The sequence below is a fragment of the Perca fluviatilis genome, chromosome 5 (genome assembly GCF_010015445.1).
Source record: "Perca fluviatilis chromosome 5, GENO_Pfluv_1.0, whole genome shotgun sequence".
Classification (NCBI taxonomy): domain Eukaryota; kingdom Metazoa; phylum Chordata; class Actinopteri; order Perciformes; family Percidae; genus Perca; species Perca fluviatilis.
The window spans coordinates 185,001-203,616 of record NC_053116.1 but is presented as its reverse complement, the minus strand read 5'-3'; the positions used below and the strand labels follow the sequence as shown (position 1 = coordinate 203,616).

The window sequence follows — 18,616 nt, the reverse complement described above, 5'->3', positions numbered from 1 at the left end:
ATGCAGTGCAATGAGTGAGACTCACAACTCCGAGTGGATGTTGTCAGTGAGGCGGAACAGCTGTTCCTGGCCGTCGGCCTGCGTGGCCGAGTGTCGAGGCAGCAGACCCTGAGGGCCCTTACAGCAGCGAGGCTTCCTGACGCGCTGTACACTGAGCCTGATCAACACAGCAAGCACACACTTCACACACACTTCATAGTGTTGGTACTGTCCACATGTTTATAGCCATGTTGATGAGGAATTATTAGAATTGTTGGGGTTTTGTAAATTATAGAGTGTGGTCTAGACCTACTCTATTTGTAAAGTGTCTCGAGATAACTCTTGTTATGATTTGATACTATAAATAAAATGGAATTGGAATTGGATGATGAGTTTGAATTTCTTTGCCTGCTCGCCCATTTGTTTTATACATTTATGCAAAACAAAAATAAAACGGCAAAATGTTCACACTGATCAATCTGCAAAATGTTTATTTTCAATGTTTACAATAGACTCATGGAAAATACAGCATGGTTAATGTTTTCAGATTTGTATTTAAACATTAAAGCATTTGGTTGAGGTTTGAAAGTCAAAAGTGAGCCAAGGCAACATGCATTCACTTTCTCCATATGGAACTAAAATCACCATCTTAAACCTTAAACCACAAGAACTGATTTGTTTGGTCACTTGGGGGCAGCAGCAACCGTGACATGCAATCACTCTTTCAGTTGATAAGGGTAATTTGTTAGCTAACAGTTAGGGTTATTTAAACATCCAGCAGTTACGGAGCAACATAATTGTTTATTTGGACTGGTCTCCACTAGCTCCTGAGGGAAATCTCGGTCTCTTAAGCTGCTAAATGCTCCTCTATGTTCACCAGCTCGTCTCTATAACTGTGTCTTGTCTGCGGTTTGGTGCTGAGCAGGTAGAGGACAGCGTATCCCTGACAACAGCTGCCTGCTGCAGCCGGAAATATTGCTATGAAACCGCTTAGAGTGAACCACAACAGTAAATCTGTGGCTCGGACAGCTTAAAGGAACACGCCGACTTATTGGGAATTTAGCTTATTCACCGTAACCCCCAGAGTAAGACAAGTCGATACATACCCTTCTCATCTCAGTGCGTGCTGTAAGGCTGTCTGACGCCATTTGTAGAGTCACAGCGTGTACAAAAAACAATGTAACATGAGACACAGACATCTTCTAACCGTAAACAAACCTGGAACTATATTCTCAGACAGGTTGCTGCAAAGCAAATCACTCCAACCAAGTACTATATTCTTCCACCTGAGAATATAGTTCCTGGTTTGTTTACGGTAAGAAGATGGCTGTGTCTCATGTTACGTTGTGTACACGCTGTGACTCTACAAATCACAACATGTAAATAGGAACATGTTGGCGTTATTTTGTCACTTTTGTCACAATTCGGAGCAGTAGGATTACTGGAACCATTCACCTGCATGTTCTGTGCTGGCCTGATGCCGCTGGCGGCGTCAGACAGTGTTACAGCACGCACGGAGATGAGAAGGGTATGTATCAACTTGTCTAACTCTGGGGGTTACAGTGAATAAGCTAAATTCCCAATAAGTCGCCGTGTTCCTTTAACTATGTGCTGAAACTCATTATAAAGCTCAGTAGTGCCAGGGCCACTACCAGGGTCACTAAACACAATGTCAGTTCATCATGTCATCATTATAAAAAGACATTGACCATACCTCATAATGTGCCATAATTCTCCACCTACCTGTGGTTACTGAGACTAGCCATTTCCCGGACCGTCTGTGCCGTCTCCGAGGCAAAGTCCAGAGCTCCAGCCACCGGTTTGGTCACCGTGCCCACCAGACCTTTACCCAGGCCTGAGAAGAACCCGCTGACTCCACCCTCCGTCTTCACGCCCTCCACTGTGGATGTGATGATGCTCGTCATGCCTCCAATAATACCTGGGGGGGAGAAAAGTTTGTTCAAAAGGACTGCAACCACTGAGAGCTCCAGCTTCTCATGCAGTTTGTTTACACTGGGCTGCAGTGATATGAAGTGGGATTAATCCTGACAAAGCACGCACGCACGCACGCACGCACGCACGCACGCACGCACGCACGCACGCAAATAATACAGAGTAACTATGCGCTGCATTCTTTTTATTCAGTCATCAGCGGTCACCAAATCACACACTGAAACTAAATGCCACTTCCACTGGTCACAGAGCAGCTTTTTCAGCCAGAAACACTCCACAACAGTGTGAGCGACAATTCTTCCTCACCAGGTTTACCTTATTCAAATCCAGGGTCCGAGCAATCACTAGCTGCATGTTGGGATATTCATTACTTTTACCATTTGTACAGATTATGGCACTAAAACTAAATTATTTTTTTCTACCTGCCATGTTCGCATGCATCATATTAACTTGTTCATAACTATTTTGTCATAAGTTTGCAGGCACAGGTTCAGTATTTTATTTTTGCAAACTCCCCCCAAAATGAGATTTGTAGGTGTAAATTATGTTTTGCCCAGCAGCTGTGCTGTGCCTGCTGGAGCCAGGGGGTACCATGAGCCAGTCCATGGATCCCTGCGACCAGGTGCTCTCCACTGGTGGCTCCGTGGTATCTGATGTACTCTCGCTCGCTCTGGTGCCGGTTGTCCATGGTCTTCCCCAGCCCGTCTGATAAAGTCCCTGCAAACTGACATCCAGACAACAGGAAGGTGTTCACACTATATCAATGTTCACATGCTTTTTATTTACTCGGCTACATTTTTACAACATTCTTTTCTGCTCACACTGGACATCACAAATAATTTTATTTGAATGGATTGCTTGTCGGTTGCATTGTATTGTACACGTGTTCCTTAACATGTCCACCTCCTGAACACACGGGAGCATACAGCTGGAACACGTGTACACAGAGGCGTACCTTGGCAGCAGAGTTGGACACACCATGGGTCACATTGCGTATGAGCCCCCCCACGTTGCCGTACTTGATGAGCTCAGAGACGCCCTCGCTGACGTCGTTGAGGAGGCCCATGGGGTTTCCCAGGAAGTCCACAGAGCCCAGAATCTGAGCTGCCTGGCTGATCAGCTCCTACACACAGGAAACACTACACAGTACTGACCTGACCCAAACCACATCACATCACTCACCTGTGTATGTTAGATATGTCCATGTAGTGATGGAAATGAGCTTTACTTTATATAATTCATATTTCTACTTTAAGTACAAGGTGTAGCAGCTGTACTATGTGAGGAGAGGAAAGCTTTTCCACATACATCCCATAGGTTACCGAGCATAGTGGAAGGTATCTTTAATCTTTAAAGAATGGCTTATGAGACAGCAGTGTCAGAAATGCTTCAGCACTGGAAAACTCCTTCTGTAGAAGGTAAGATGCCCAAGAGTAGCATGACTGTGCTGAATGTGCATTGTGTTATTTAGAAATTCTGATATTGTTGAGAGTTCAGACTAGACTTCCAAATGGGTTTACCTCTCTGAAGTGCTTGAGGATGTCGTTGATGATGATCTCCTGGGTTTCGTAGGGGTGCACTCTGGTGAACGGGTACATGTTGATGACAGCATCTTCAAAGCGAACCAGAGGAAAGCCCAGCGTGCCTTTCAGAGCCTCGAGGGACAAAAACACATCCATATGAAGAATACATGAGAAACCATGGGAAGGCCTAGCAGCTGGTGGAACAGGAAGCCACACAGTGACATCATGTGGTAACAGGAAGTAGCATGACATTTCTGTGATCCCTGATGGACAAAGCTTACAACTAAAATCACGTTTAACCACGACCTCTTATCAGTGCAGTTCATAAATCATTAATCTACTGCTGTTTCAATACTTTGCTGTCAGCTGGCTGTGCTAAGGTCTTGTTAACATGTTAACTCAATTTGGAGTAATTGATAAGTGACATGACTTTACTGGTACTATTAAAGCTATAAAACGGCAAATTAGCGGAGGGCTAGACATCCTAAACACCTTGCATCTTTCACATCTGGTTGTGATAATTTTATAGGTATTGTCCCTGATAAATAACAATAAAATAAAATATTCTATCAGGTAAGTGCTCTATGCAATTCTCTGTTATTGTAAATTATTGTCACATTAAAAATATTGCTGTTCCTATGTGCCTTTTATGTGTGTATTTATCAGCATAACAGACTATCAACTAGCAACTATATCTTAATGATCCCTTTCAAGAAGTTTATTGATATTAATATGGGGGTGGTGCAGTGTATATGATACATGCCTTTGGTGTCGGAGATCTGGGTTCAATTCCCACTGCGATACATCAACCAATGTGTCCCTGACCAAGACACTTAACCCCTAGTTCTTCGTATAGAAATTGTATGTCGCTTTGGATAAAAGAGTCAGCTAAATGACATGTCATGTAATTACAATGTAATTTAATTAATTGTATGAATACGTTTTTGAGTCTTATTATAGGAAGAATTATGGTTTTAGGGGGAGTTGCTCGCTTTTTGTTTTCTTGACAAACATACATGTCATGTTGGGTTACCTTGAGATCGGGAGGCAGCTTGTGCGAGGTGAAGACACTCAGTTTGACCTGCGGGATGCTGATCTTCAGGTTCTCAAAGTAGTAACGTTTGGGAGATCCTGCGTCCTCGCTGGGCTTCTCATGGATGTTTTCATCCAACTTCTCCAGCTCTGCATTCATTATTCATTTGTTATCTTTTTACTTTTAAGCAAAAACAACCATTTAAGTGACAGCATCACACAAACATTGACACAATGACATTCAACTAATGACCCACCAGCTCCTGTCTGTCCGTATCCAAAGAAGCTGAGAAGCTTGAGCAGCAGCTTCTCCTCGATGATGACTGTGAAGCGCCGGGCCGTCACCATCAGGTGCTGTCAACACATCAGCAGTTCCTGATGATACTGTCCAGTATTCTCTGGCACACTACAAATGTCTGTGATGTTCTTCTTTTGATGGTAACACAGCAGTGATTCAGTGACACTCACCTTGAACAGATGGGTGAGCACCAGGCTGCTGGGAACCTTGACCGAGTTGAGCTGCAGCGCGGGCCCACTGTCACTGGCGCTGCTGTCGCTGCTGTCGCTGGAGCTGGGAGTCACACACAGCATCACAGGCTGGGTGGTGCCCAGCAGCTGGTTGTCCATCTGATGAGCACACAAACATTTGATCGGAATGGTGAGGTTAGCACTGGGAACCAGTTGTTTTTATACCAGCTTGTTTCCTTCTGAGTGGGCACACTCTTTCCAATAAATATACTGTGTGGGGTATTTTTGTCCCAGCTCCCTTTCCCTTGGCTACATCAGAAAACACAACAATGCCGACGACAAACAACTCATCATTTGACTGTCCTCTAACGGCTGCTTTCACCATCTGAGACATGCAGTCAGTCCTCTGCCTTTCTGTGTTATTGTTTTATTATCATGTAAGCATTCTGAACTGCTTTTGTATGAAATAGTTTTGTACAAGTCACTCACCTGGATGTTTTGAATGCTGAGCTCCAGTACCTGGTTGGCAGCAATGCGGGTGAAGTGGACATTGATACCAGACAGCGTCGTGAACACGAGCTCCTCCGGAACCTTGTTGACCAGAGACACGCCCACACCTTCCTCCAGGTTCACCAACACCTGGGAATGAATACAAAGAAGATGACAGCTCTCTCAGAGAGACACACAGTACCCGGTACCGGACACAGATGGTTTTTAACCCTCATGCCCTCCTTAAAAAAACTTACTCTCGACACCTTCGAGGCAAAAATGTCCACGCACACAAATTAAATCATCATATATCAATATTTTTTTTTGCTTTTTTTTCATAAATCACTTAAACAACTTCTAACCTAATCAAAACTACCAAACATTCAATCATTTTCAGGATTTTAACCCTTTAAATGCCAGTTTATGTATTTGAAGTATTTCATTTTTTATTACAAAAAACACAAAAAAATATTTTTTTTCCATATAATGAATAATATCTAGATGGGGCTTTGGTGGTGATTAGAGGCTTGGATATGTCAAAGATAAGCAACAAAATTTATTTGATTGCATTAGTATTTTTTACATAGTTCCAGATACTCCCTTTGGACACCTTCGAGGCAAAAATGTACATGTCCAAAAAACTGATATTAAATCATCATATATCAATATTTTTTTCTGCTTTTTTTTCATAAATCACTTAAACAACTTGTAAGTTGCTCAAAACTACCAAAAATTTAATAATTTTCTGGATTTTAACCCTTTAAATGCCAGTTTTAAATCTTTGAAGTAACAATTATTTATGAAAAACACACAAAAACATTAATTATTTTCCATAAAATAAAATCATAGGGGAATGGGGCTTTGGTGGGGATTAGAGGGCTTGGATATGTCAAAGATAAGCAACAAAACTCATTTGATTGCATTAGTATTTTTTATGTAATTCCAGATACTCCCTTTGGACAACTTCGAGGCAAAAATGGCCCCATTGACTTCCATTATAACCACATGTTTTGATCTCACTGCCTTTACAGTATAAAACCATGCATTCTGTAATGTCAGCATTTCATTTGGAAGAAAACTAGTCATATTTGACATTTTTACAGTATTTCACCAGATTCAACCATTTTGCCCTTGTAGGCCGATGCATGAAATTATAGTTATATTATGGAGCGTGTGTGTGTGTGTGTGTGTGTGTGTGTGTGTGTTTGTGTGTTTGTGTGTGTGTTTGTGTGTGTGTGTGTGTGTGTGTGTGTGGTGTGTGAGAGTTTGCGTAAACCTGTAAGCAAGCAATGATCACTTTAGGGCTGAAAAAAGGCATCTTTTGAAGGGGCGCATTTCATGTGTCTTTGAAGACGTGCTTGAATAAAAACATTGTCTCCTGCATGTGCTGTAAACTGGCGCTTATCATTTCAAATGGTTTGTGGGACATGGTGGCCCTGAAGACTGGTCTCCCACTATGGACATCCCACAGGCTCCGGGTGGATTCCCCTTTGGACCGGTACACACCAGCCAAGTGTGAAGTCCCATGTATGTTTGACTCTCTTGAGCATCCACATCACTCTATCCTGAGATTGAACACCTCCCGTGTAGGTTTGTCATTTCCTGAATCAGCTGGATCAAGTCAAGAGTGAAGAAAAGGTGGAAAGAGGATGCCACATCATGGATTCTTGATATGGCATATCTCGTGGGCTCTGACATCATGGCGGTCGGTGCTTGAATATTGCACAGCGTCTCAGTATTAGATGGAGACCAGACTTGCCAATTCTTCACTGTCCATTCAATGTTAGGATGGACAGGATCTTCAGTGTCCTCTCCACTTTCAGAGGAAGGGTTAGAGGCACTCACAGAGTTGGAGGACACCAGTGACCATTTTGTCAGACTCCAGAAACTTGTGTCATCTTCAGATGAGTCCTGCAGTTGGCTGGAAGATAAAGGCTCCTTCTCTTTGCTCCAGGTCTTTCTCCTTCTCTAGAGCCAGGTGCATAAACACACTAATTGTTGTTTTTGTTTACAACAAATGCAGGAAACAATGTTTTTATTCAAGCACGTCTTCAAAGACACATGAAATGCATCCTTCAAAAGAAGCCCTTTTTTCACCCAGATTTACACAAACTCTCTCTCACACACAGACACGCATGCACGCACACACACACACACACACACGCACATGCACACGCACACGCACACACACACACACCCACACGGCTCCATAATATAACTGGCTAAAGTAAGGTGCGCTTTTTTCACCACTAAAATTATCATTGTTTGTTTACAGATTTACACAAACTCTCTCTCACACACAGACATGCATACATACATGCATGCACACACACACACACACACACACACACACACACACACACACACACACACACACACACACACACACACACACACACACACACACACACGCATACATACACACACACGCATACACCGCACACACACACACACACACACACCCAACCCACACACACACACACACACACAGACACACACAAATATACATATATACACACACACACACACACACACACACACACACACACACACCCACACACACGCACGCCGCACACGGCCGCGACACAACACACACACACACACACACACACACACACACACACACACACACACACACACACACACACAGCTCCATAATATAACTATAATTTCATGCATCGGCCTACAAGGGCAAAATGGTTGAATCTGGTGAAATACTGTAAAAATGTCAAATATGACTAGTTTTCTTCCAAATGAAATGCTAACATTACAGAATGCATGGTTTTATACTGTAAAGGCAGAGAGATCAAAACATGTGGTTATAATGGAAGTCAATGGGGCCATTTTTGCCTCGAAGGTGTCCAGAGGGAGTATCTGGAATTACATAAAAAATACTAATGCAATCAAATCAGTTTTGTTGCTTATCTTTGACATATCCAAGCCTCTAATCACCACCAAAGCCCCATCTACATATTATTCATTATATGGGAAAAAAATCATTTTTTGTGTTTTTTTTATAAATAATGACATACTTCAAATACATAAACTGGCATTTAAAGGGTTAAAATCCTGAAAATGATTGAATGTTTGGTGGTTTTGATTAGGTAAGAAGTTGTTTAAGTGATTCATGAAAAAAAAGCAGAAAAAAATATTGATATATGATGATTTAATAACAGTTTTTGTGTGCGTGGACATTTTTGCCTCGAAGGTGTCCAGAGGGTACAAAATGAATCATTTAAGTATAAAAGACATGTAAGAGTAAACAACACTGGATTTAAAAAATTTGACTGAAAAGAAGGATTCCTACAAAATTTCATGCCATAAGAAGTAACACAGCAAAAATGATCACGAAATGAAAAAAAAAACTTGAGAAAAATGTACAAAAATGACCGAAGAGGGCATGAGGGTTAAACATGAAGAAAATGAGGAACACATATGATGGAAAATTTATTAAACATAAGGAACATGTGGGGATTGATGAATGTGTGATGAATGTCAGTGACAGAGCGTGGTTACTCGTACCTCCAGCTCCTGCTCAGGCTCCCCCTTCTTCACAGGGTCTTTGGCCCTGTCCTGCTCTGTGCTGGCTGTGCTCCGGATCATTCTCCTCTGATTGAAGTCACTTATCTAAAAACAAACACAAAAGATTATGTTCACCACCACTGTAAATGAAAAGTAGATATTATCAGGTGTTGGGGGTTCTTTTTCATTCTGAACAAAGCGGTTATCTGATTTTCAGTGTCTGAACACAAGCAGAAACAATCTGTATATATATATATATATATATATATATAGTATGGTAAAGCTGGACTTTGTAACATCTATATGTATTGCCATAGCAACCTACGCCATGTGACTTTGTTGTTTTGGTAGTCTTCCCGTTTCATTTGTATTTCATTAAAAGCATCCTGGTGTGTGGAACTCCAGAAAGGGAAAACTCTAGCTGCTTTTTATCTTTCCTGTAACACATCAAACGCTCTGCACAGGACATGACGTGCCCCCGGGACGCTCTCACCTGCAGGACACGAGTGGGTCCGTCTGGCAGCACCTGGACCGACAGCACCCCAGAACCAGGTCTCATCTTCTGGTTGATAAACTGCTGCCCAGGGCCCGGCTCCATCAGCCCAGAGTCTGGTCCCAGCACTACCTGTGCTCCTTCACACAGACCTGCCCCCCCGCCCTTCACCTGAACACACAAGGCTTCGGTAACAAATACAACTCAACAACGTGTGTGGCCACTGAAACATCAGGCTTGTTGTAGCCACTAGAGTGGATTTCCACTTAGGGAAGGCTGACCCATTGTTATTATGTTTCCTGTTATATGCTGTTACCTTTTCTTCCTGTCCTATCAGTCACATGATGCATAGTGAAATGGAAAACACCCACCTGTACTACCAGCCGGGGAAGGCCGCAGGTCAGCATGCCTGAGCTGAAGTACCACGTTTGGGTGGTGCTGCGGCGCGAGTCCGGCCTTCTCAGCATCAGCGGCTCAAAGCTGGGAGAGACCAACAGGTAGAGAAAGAGACACCTGTCACATCCAGTCTTCCTCCCAGGTTATGGACCAGTGTGCACAGCTGACTGGGAGAAATACCTGTATATGTGTGTGTGCTTGTGTGTGTGTGTGTCTGTCTGTCTGTCTGTGTGTATGTGTGTGTGTGTGTGTGTGTGTGTGTGTGTCTGATTGTGTGTGTGTGTGTCCGCTTGTGTGCGTGTGTGTCTGCGTGTGTGTCTATGTGTGTGTGTGTGTGCGTGTGGAGCTTATATACACAGTACAGACCTGTTGTCACTAACAGCTGCCAGCCCGGCGATGTCCAGCACCAAAGAGGAGTCCAGTGGGCGTGGCTGTGCCAGCTTGCTCTGTGGTGGAGACGAGCCTTCATGACACAGCATGCCGGCGCCGGTCATCCTCCACAGCTGGGAGCGCTTCCCTGGCTCCTGCACCACAATCACACTACACCTTACAACACAGTCATTAGTGCACTTTGTCTCTATGCTTGTCATGGGCTGCAACTATTGAATACAACCACAAGATTCTTTTTTTTCAATTTAAGTCTAAAAAAGCCAGACAATTGTGATACAATTGCCAATCACCATTTCCCAGATCCCAAGGAAAGGTCTTTGTGCCACAGTCAAATATTCACTTTACATTTATATAAAGCAGAGAAAAACCACATGCTCACATGGCATTTTTGCTTGAATTTAAAAAATGAATCAAGTTTCAACATTATCATTAGGGATGTCCCTGTAGTGCTACAAGGTGGTATCATTTGAATTCACCTTGGATGATTCAAGAGTTCAGAAACTATGTCTCCTGCTTCTCTGAAGGCCTCGTGGACAGCTACAAAATAACCTTTCACCCCTTACCCGAACTTCACTTCCCCAAGGGGAGAACTATCATAGTATCGAAAGTGTGGTTTACTGGTGGAATCACAGGAGTGTGGATAATTGGAGTAGACCGCTTCTGTAAAACGGATGATTAACGAAGAAGGACTTTTTTACTTGTTGTCAAGGACTGGCAAGCTACAAGACTCTCTGGACGCCATGTTGGTTTGGAAGTTCTGGCATCCAGGCAGTCTGATGGTTTGTCTCTGGCGCAGGCCGTGTGTTATTAAAGGAGGCGATCACTATGAGGTGATTTAAATTAACTTAGTAAGGTATTTGGAGTGAATGCTGATCTCCGATCAGTTAAAAAATTGCCATATCGGCTCTGATCCGCTACTTGCAATCTGGATCGGGACATCCCTAATTATAATTATTATTTTTTGGCAATCAGTCAATCAACTGTTTCCCCCTCTAAACTTGCACAACAATGACTATTTAAACAGCCCATGCTTTTTTCAACTTTTAAAAACACTTTTATTGTTTGCCATCCTACCCAAAATTCGATCCAAATCTCTTTGTTCATTCTGGGTCATATTAAACTAAAACAGTACCTTCTTTTTCAGAATGACCCTTTGAGTCTTGGTGTCCACATCAAGAACCAGCTCAGCACAGCTCACCAGCCGCTTCTTCCCAGCAGGTCTCTTCTCAATATTCCTGCATCAACAAAATGATGCTGCTTAATAAACTTTAAATACGAGAAAACGTAATGAAATCTGTGTTTCATTAAATGTAGCTGTTATGAGTTGGTCCATACGTGGAGAACGTGTGTGTGGCTGCGATGTAGATGAAGTTCTCATAGTAGAGCTTGTTGTATTCTCTGAAGAAGTTCATGTCGGATGTGACTTCTGAGGATCCAGCTCCCTTCACAGTCAGTGTCAGGTAAGGGGGCAGTGTGGGCTCATCACAGGCATAGTCCAGCACCGAGCCGGCCTTCACCTCAGTGTGCAGCCGCAGGTCAGCCACACCATGTTGCCAGAACTGGATCGGCACCTGAAGGCATTCAAACAATGGAATGTGTTGAGCTCTCTTTTTTATTCTTCACAACTTACTGCTTCTGTTGCTGTGTACAACACAATGGTTTCATCGTGTCCAGACCACAAAGACACATGGAGCTCATGGAGAGACAACTGGTAGTCCAGTACGTTCTTGTGTCCACCCTGAGTAACAGCTCTGAAGCTGCCCTACCAGTGGCTCACCTCAGAGATGTTGTCGATGCGGAAGGGTGGAGGCAGCTGGTCAGTGTCAGAGAAGGAGATCTGGTAGGTGGCTCCTTTCAGGGTGATCTCAGTCCGCAGGAAGAAACAGTTCCCCAGTGTGTCCCTGTTTAAAACGAGATCCACTTAAAACCTACACTTCAGGGGCCACAGAATGGAAAAAATGCCCAGTAGGCAGTCAGCAGAACAACATAAAAGCAGAGATAAGATATTACACATTATTATGTACACTACTGGTCAAAAGTTTTAGAACACCCCAATTCTTTTAGTGTTTTATTGAAATTTTAGCAGTTCAAGTCCAATGAATAGCTTGAAATGGTAGAAAGGTAAATGGTGAACTGCCTGAGGTTAAAAAAATAAGGTTACCCAAAACTGAAAAAGAATGTACATTTCAGTATTTTACAAAAAGGCCTTTTTCAGGGAACAAGAAATGGTTAAACAATGTAAAGCTGTTCTGCAGCAATGGAGGTTGATCAAGCTTTGAAAGTTGGTGCTACCAATTCCCACAGGTGTTCCAACTTGTCTGGATTACTTACAAGACCCTCTGTTTGTATAAAAGTATTGCTGGAACACACTGTGGTACCATATCATCGTGAGCATTATTTGAACAGTATTGTACTGCAGAAAGTAGTGTGTTGCTATAAAAATGGTGGGAAAAAGGCAATTAACAATGGAAGAGAGACAGACCATCATAACACTTAAGAATGTCGGTCTTTCCTACAGAGAAATTGCGAAGAAAGTCAAGGTGTCAGTAAGTACAGTATTCTTAACCATCAAAAGGCACTTAGAAACTGGGGAAAACTCTGACAGGAAGAGGTCTGGCAGACCCGAAGCCACAACAGAATCAGAAGACAAGTTTCTGATAGTCAACAGCTTGCGTGATAGGCGGCTCACAGGACAACAGCTTCAAGCACAGCTTAATAGTGGTCGTAATAAGCAAGTCTCAGTTTCAACTGTAAAGAGAAGACTTGGAGCTGCAGGTTTGATAGGTCGAGTTGCTGCAAGAAAGCCATTGCTAAGACGTCGGAATAAGAAAAAGAGGCTTGCCTGGGCCAAGAAACATCGTCAATGGACTACTGAAGACTGGAAGAAGGTGTTATGGACTGATGAATCAAAATTTGAAATTGTCGGTTCGAGACGAGACGATGACAATACTGCGCCAATGTCCAAAAACGCTGACTAAGACTAAATTAACATGCATTATTGTTGACGAAAAAATACGAGACTAAAATGTTTTGCATAAAATAAAAACTAAGATAAAATCTCTCTTCATTTTCGTCTACAATCGTCTCTACTTTTTCATCATGAGATAGAATTTTCAGCTACCGAGACCCGGTGCTACGGCACCGACAGGTGCCCTAACGACCGTTATCTACCGGACCGAATAGCAACGCAGATTTCGGTGCCACTTAAATGCCTGCGCTTCTCTCTGATGCTCCTAAACGGACGTTAGAGTCAACCGAAACATCGCTGCACGTGGCGCTAGTTAACACTACACTTGGCAGCAGGTAACGTTAGCCTACCGTTAGCTAGCAATTTAATGCTGACAGCTAAACGGTGTAAATGTTTGTCTCTATTTCTCTGTGTAGGATTCCAACACGAGACGTACGACAGTCTGCATCTGCCGTTGTCTGAAAAACAACACATATGTTGCGTTCACTTGAAATACGCCTCGCCAGTTTCGTGATGCATTTATTTTATTGTAAAATATCCTTTTCCCCCTGCAGTGGTTGTTTTTGTCGTTTAACAGGAATTTACTGGTGAAATAAGGAAGAGGCTCAATATTTATATAACTTTATATAATTTATTTATTTTTATAACTATTTGACTGAAATGGTTATCAGAAATCAGGTACAGGGCTTGAACTGTGCATGGTCCCTGACAAATAATTTATTTAAAAAAAGACTAAAATGTTTTGACTAAAACTTGACTAAAATGGCGAGACTTTTAGTCGACTAAAACTTGACTAAGATACCTTGAGTTCTCTTTTGACTAAAACTAGACTAAAATGGCGAGACTTTTAGTCGACTAAAACTTTACTAAGAAAAATTTTTGGCACAAGACTAAGACTAAATTAAAAATAGGTGACAAAATTAACACTACACAGTAACCAGACTTAAACCCCATTGAGCTGGTTTGGGATGAACTGGACAGAAAAGTGAAAGCAAAGCAACCTACAAGTGCCACACATTTATGGGAACTTCTGCAACAGAGTTGGGAAGAACTTTCTGAAGAATATTTGATTTCCATTGTAGAAAGAATGCCACGAGTGCGTTCAGCTGTTGTATCTGCCAAAGGGAGCTAGTTTGAGGAGTCAAAAATGTATACTATTTATAATACTTTATATATTTATATATATAATACATTTTGGTTCAAAAATTGATTCCATGATTTCTTTTTTAACTTAAATTGTTCATTTGTTCTAGTCTTTCATTTCAGAGTACAATAATACATTGAACTGCATGAATTTCAATAAAAACATGGAAAAATTGGGGTGTTCTAAAACTTCTGACCGTTAGTGTATATATAGGTAAAGGAAAGCAAAGATGGATTAAAGGTGCTTCCAGAGCCAGTGTAAATGTATTTGGAACTCACCTCATGTTGACGTGGAAGGACTTGAGTTTGTTGACCTCAAAGCCTCCAGACCAGGTGCAGTTGGGGGTGTCCATGAGACGCACACACAGCAGCTGGTCGTAGTCGTTGCGGGGCCAGTGGAAGACAACGCTGGAGCCAGGCAGGGTGGAGATGTAGCCCTCAGGGTTGGCCGTACCCTACAACACAAAAGTATTCATTAATGACCCCTGTCATATTGTATTTATTGTCCCCCTGAAAGGGAAACTGGGGGACCCACCAGGAGTTTAAGACCAATGAACAGCTTATTTAATTCTTTTTGGGGCATTTTGCCTTTCTTAGATAGCCACAGTAGAAACTCAGACAGGAAAAGGTGAGAGTTAAATGAAGCCATTAAATTCAGAATTTGAGAGAGAGATATAAAATAAAGATTTGAAATGGGGATAGGTTAACTGTATGGTGTGTCCCAGAATACCCCGTGAAGGTTACTTTTCTAAGTGAATTCCTCACCTTCCCTCTTGCAAACTCTCTCTGAGCGAAGGCCAGTTTGTGTGTGGAGTGGTTGTCCAGCAGGTAGCGCGGGGCAAAGGTCACTATGTGAGTGTCCCGGTAGCGTCCTTTTCCTTTCCGCACACTGATACCTGTGTTAATCAGACAGCGTACAATGATCGCCTGACAAACATTTCATTGAGAATGTCCCAGCAGCAACAGAGACATTTTAGTTATATCAACAACTGAAGAAGAAATGTCAAGATATGTGCTGTATAGTACAGATCTTTGCTACATGCATCAAAGTGGCAGATAAGCAGTAAAGGAGTTTATGCCAAAGATCATCATATATAACTAGGTCATGCAATAAAATGCAAATTAATTACTTAAAAATCATACAATGTGATTTTCTGGATTTTTGTTTTAGATTCCATCACTCACAGTTGAAGAGTACCTATGAGAAAAATTACAGATTTCTACATGCTCTCTCTCTCTCTCTCTATATATATATATATATATATATGAGACATGGCTCAGTCATGAATCTCAATGTCTGAAAAATATGTCTGTGAAAGTTCTCAGTCATCCAGGTTAGTTATCCAATGAAGAGTTAAACTTAAGGGCTAATGGATTTGGTTAAAGGTGCTCCAAATGAATCTTTGTCTCTAATCCCAGAGACTTCTTCACTTCTTCAGAACTGAAGAAGGTCTCTTGGATGAGAGACGGAACGTCATTGGAGCACCTTTAACCCAGTCCAGTTAGTTCTTTCATTTGTACTGTAAATGTAGCAACGTGCCTATGTTGTAGATGAGGCCAGGCCTGTTCCCATGCTGGATAACCTTCACGGCCCTGACTCCACTCCCTCCGTCCAGGGAGAAGCCCTGGCACCAGCCTGGAACTCCGTCTGGGTGGATCCCTTTCCCGATCCGCATAGTACACCTGAGGAAAACATGGCATGTGAGAATGGGGTGACTGTGACTCAGGAGGTACAACGGGTAGTCCACTAATCACAGGGTGGGGATTCTATCCTGTGCACATGTCAAAGTTTCTGGGCAAGACACTGAACCCCAGCCAGGCTGTCGCCATCAGTATGTGTGTGTGCACCCTATTTATCATTTACAATAAAAACACCTGGAGGTAGAACTTTTCTCACTTCCCAAGACATTATGTATAATCCAGATGTCTGTGCTCTGACACTCTGACACCCACTTACATAGCAGGCTGCTCCTTGTCAGTGTAGCAGAATAGTAATGGACTGAGGCTTCGGGCCAACTCGTGCTCCTCAAACTGGCCTGCAGCATCGGCTTTGCCATTGTCTTGACGGAAAATTAACGGCAGACCTGAGGGAGAAATTATAACAATAATAGAAAAGATTGTTCTTAAAGTAATGCCTGGATTGTTTGTTTTTCTTCTCTCGGAAAATTAACAACTAACTGTAGTTTACAGTTTTTTACAATCACTTTGGCACTAATTTCAGAACCCTGACGTCATTTTACTAAACTGTAGACACAAAACTCACAACCAATGATTAAAAACTGATGTAAAATGATTCAAAACTTGTTTCAATTGCTTGGATACAATACACGTAAACCTAAGATCATTTGTTCATTTAACAAAGATCACTTGTTCAATATGACACAACTTATCATCAAAGTACTACCATTTCAAAAAGCCATTCACACATTACATTTCAGATGATTGTCTATTCATTTCATTACAATCATCTAACTATCAATAGTAACTGTTGTATTACTCTTAATGCATAGTTGTATGGAAACAGACAAACAATATTCCATGTTTAGATCACGAACATTTCAAGATAATAATAAGAGATTCATTGTCACCAGTTAGCGTGGAGCATGAACCCATTAGACTACATTAACTATGGATGTAATATTTCATCATCATTCTTTACTGTAATGTACTACTGTTTATTAGACACTGTTTCTATGGTCCCATGTACTACCTTTACTGTAATGTACTACTGTTTATCAGATACTGTTACTATGGTCCCATGTACCACTTTTTCAGACTATTTACAGTATTGACAGTACTGCACTGTATGGATGCAGGCCCTTGGAATTGCTTGTCCAATTCTGCCAACTCGTTACTGATGATTGAGATATATACTTTATATATAAAGTACTGTGTATGTATATATATATATATATATAAATATTTACAGGTCGTCGTTGCAAATGAGAATTTGGTTAAAGGTTAAAATCTTTTATATATATATATAAAGGTTAAAATCTTTATATATATATATTATATATCACACACACACATATCTATATCTATATATATATATATATATATATATCACATATATATCATATATATATCACATTGGTCTGTAGTATTCTCTCTACTACTGCAGTACTTTTACAGGGATTTTTTTTTGTATTTGTATGTTGTACCATAAAGAAATATGGATCACCTATTGTGTACTACAATATTTAATGATTGTACGAACGATGACCCAGTGAAACTATGGGTAGCTTGTGTGTGGGTGATCTAAAGTAACGTTTCAATGGTATTTCACAACCAATTAGTTTTTTGAACCAACGATTGTGAAAGTGCAATATTTCTTTAAAGATATGAATGCACAATGCAATGTTTTGAACATTGGACAGCCTGTATTACAACTGATGACCGTTTTGTGTCTAGAGTGTTGAAAAAAAAATGACATCAAGGTTCTGAAATTAGTAGCAAAGTGATTGTAAAAAACTGTATTACAACAAAGAAAACATTACCAGTTTTGTTTATAAGCCAGTAGGGGGCGGAGATCAGGATCTTCAGAGCCCCCTGCGCTCGCAGGATGATGCGGATGGTGAGGCAAAGCAGATGTTTGTTGGTGTCATACAGCCTCATGCGGACCACATAGTTCTGAGTCCCAGGTGGAATCAGCAGCTCTTTGCACACAGGAAAGTTCTCCAGGAGGACTCCTGAAGGACACACATCAGCAACACCAGGAGTGAGGACAAGGAACATGTTTGGGAAGTAAACACCAGCCAGTGACTGGCTTATGACAAATCCTGACCTAGCTCCATGTTCTGCGAGGTGTCGGCAGCGTGAAGCTCCGCCTCTTTCCCCGGCTGCAGTGAGCCTTTGATGGAAGTTCCCTTGATGTAGTAGTTGAGGTCACACGGCAGCAAGTTGGCTAGCACCATGGTGGGCAGCAGGTAGATGCTATGGCCTGGCTGTCGATAGATCTGCTTTGCACTGCCAGAAACACTCTTGGCAGGCTGCTGCTCGGGGTAGTTCTCTTTTTTGATGACCACACAAAACCTGTGAGATGCAGAGAAATGAGGGGAACGGTACCAGATAAAAGGAAGACAGGAACCAAGAACAACCGTCCGAGTGACTGTATATACCTGAAATTATGCTTGCGGCTGTCGTCAAAGTCTGCTGACTGACACTCCCTCTTACTGCTGCTGATCTCTCCGGGCCGCTCCACGCTGGTCCAGTGGATGGGAACCTTACAGAAGAACAAGCCCAGGCCTTTGGGCCGGG

The 18,616-nt window shown here is 42.0% G+C and overlaps 1 protein-coding gene across 7 annotated transcripts in view; it reads right to left on the bottom strand.

The window, feature by feature from the left end:
* The window catches only part of vps13d (vacuolar protein sorting 13 homolog D), a 134,988-nt gene that overhangs the window by 6,121 nt on the left and 110,251 nt on the right, over positions 1-18,616 (bottom strand). For all 7 annotated transcript variants that reach the window (XM_039801938.1, XM_039801940.1, XM_039801939.1 and 4 more), the window contains exons 45-67: positions 18,478-18,616; positions 18,144-18,391; positions 17,857-18,048; positions 16,314-16,440; positions 15,897-16,039; positions 15,122-15,252; positions 14,636-14,811; positions 12,023-12,146; positions 11,581-11,816; positions 11,378-11,480; positions 10,222-10,379; positions 9,831-9,939; positions 9,460-9,630; positions 8,967-9,071; positions 5,445-5,594; positions 4,956-5,114; positions 4,745-4,841; positions 4,489-4,637; positions 3,453-3,587; positions 2,888-3,055; positions 2,524-2,656; positions 1,723-1,918; positions 26-157 (exon numbers count right to left, since the gene is read on the bottom strand). The exon at positions 18,478-18,616 is cut by the window's right edge and continues 78 nt beyond it. In XM_039801938.1, coding sequence (XP_039657872.1) covers positions 26-157; positions 1,723-1,918; positions 2,524-2,656; positions 2,888-3,055; positions 3,453-3,587; positions 4,489-4,637; positions 4,745-4,841; positions 4,956-5,114; positions 5,445-5,594; positions 8,967-9,071; positions 9,460-9,630; positions 9,831-9,939; positions 10,222-10,379; positions 11,378-11,480; positions 11,581-11,816; positions 12,023-12,146; positions 14,636-14,811; positions 15,122-15,252; positions 15,897-16,039; positions 16,314-16,440; positions 17,857-18,048; positions 18,144-18,391; positions 18,478-18,616 — 3,481 coding nt within the window. The remainder of the gene's footprint in view (positions 1-25; positions 158-1,722; positions 1,919-2,523; positions 2,657-2,887; positions 3,056-3,452; positions 3,588-4,488; positions 4,638-4,744; positions 4,842-4,955; positions 5,115-5,444; positions 5,595-8,966; positions 9,072-9,459; positions 9,631-9,830; positions 9,940-10,221; positions 10,380-11,377; positions 11,481-11,580; positions 11,817-12,022; positions 12,147-14,635; positions 14,812-15,121; positions 15,253-15,896; positions 16,040-16,313; positions 16,441-17,856; positions 18,049-18,143; positions 18,392-18,477) is intronic.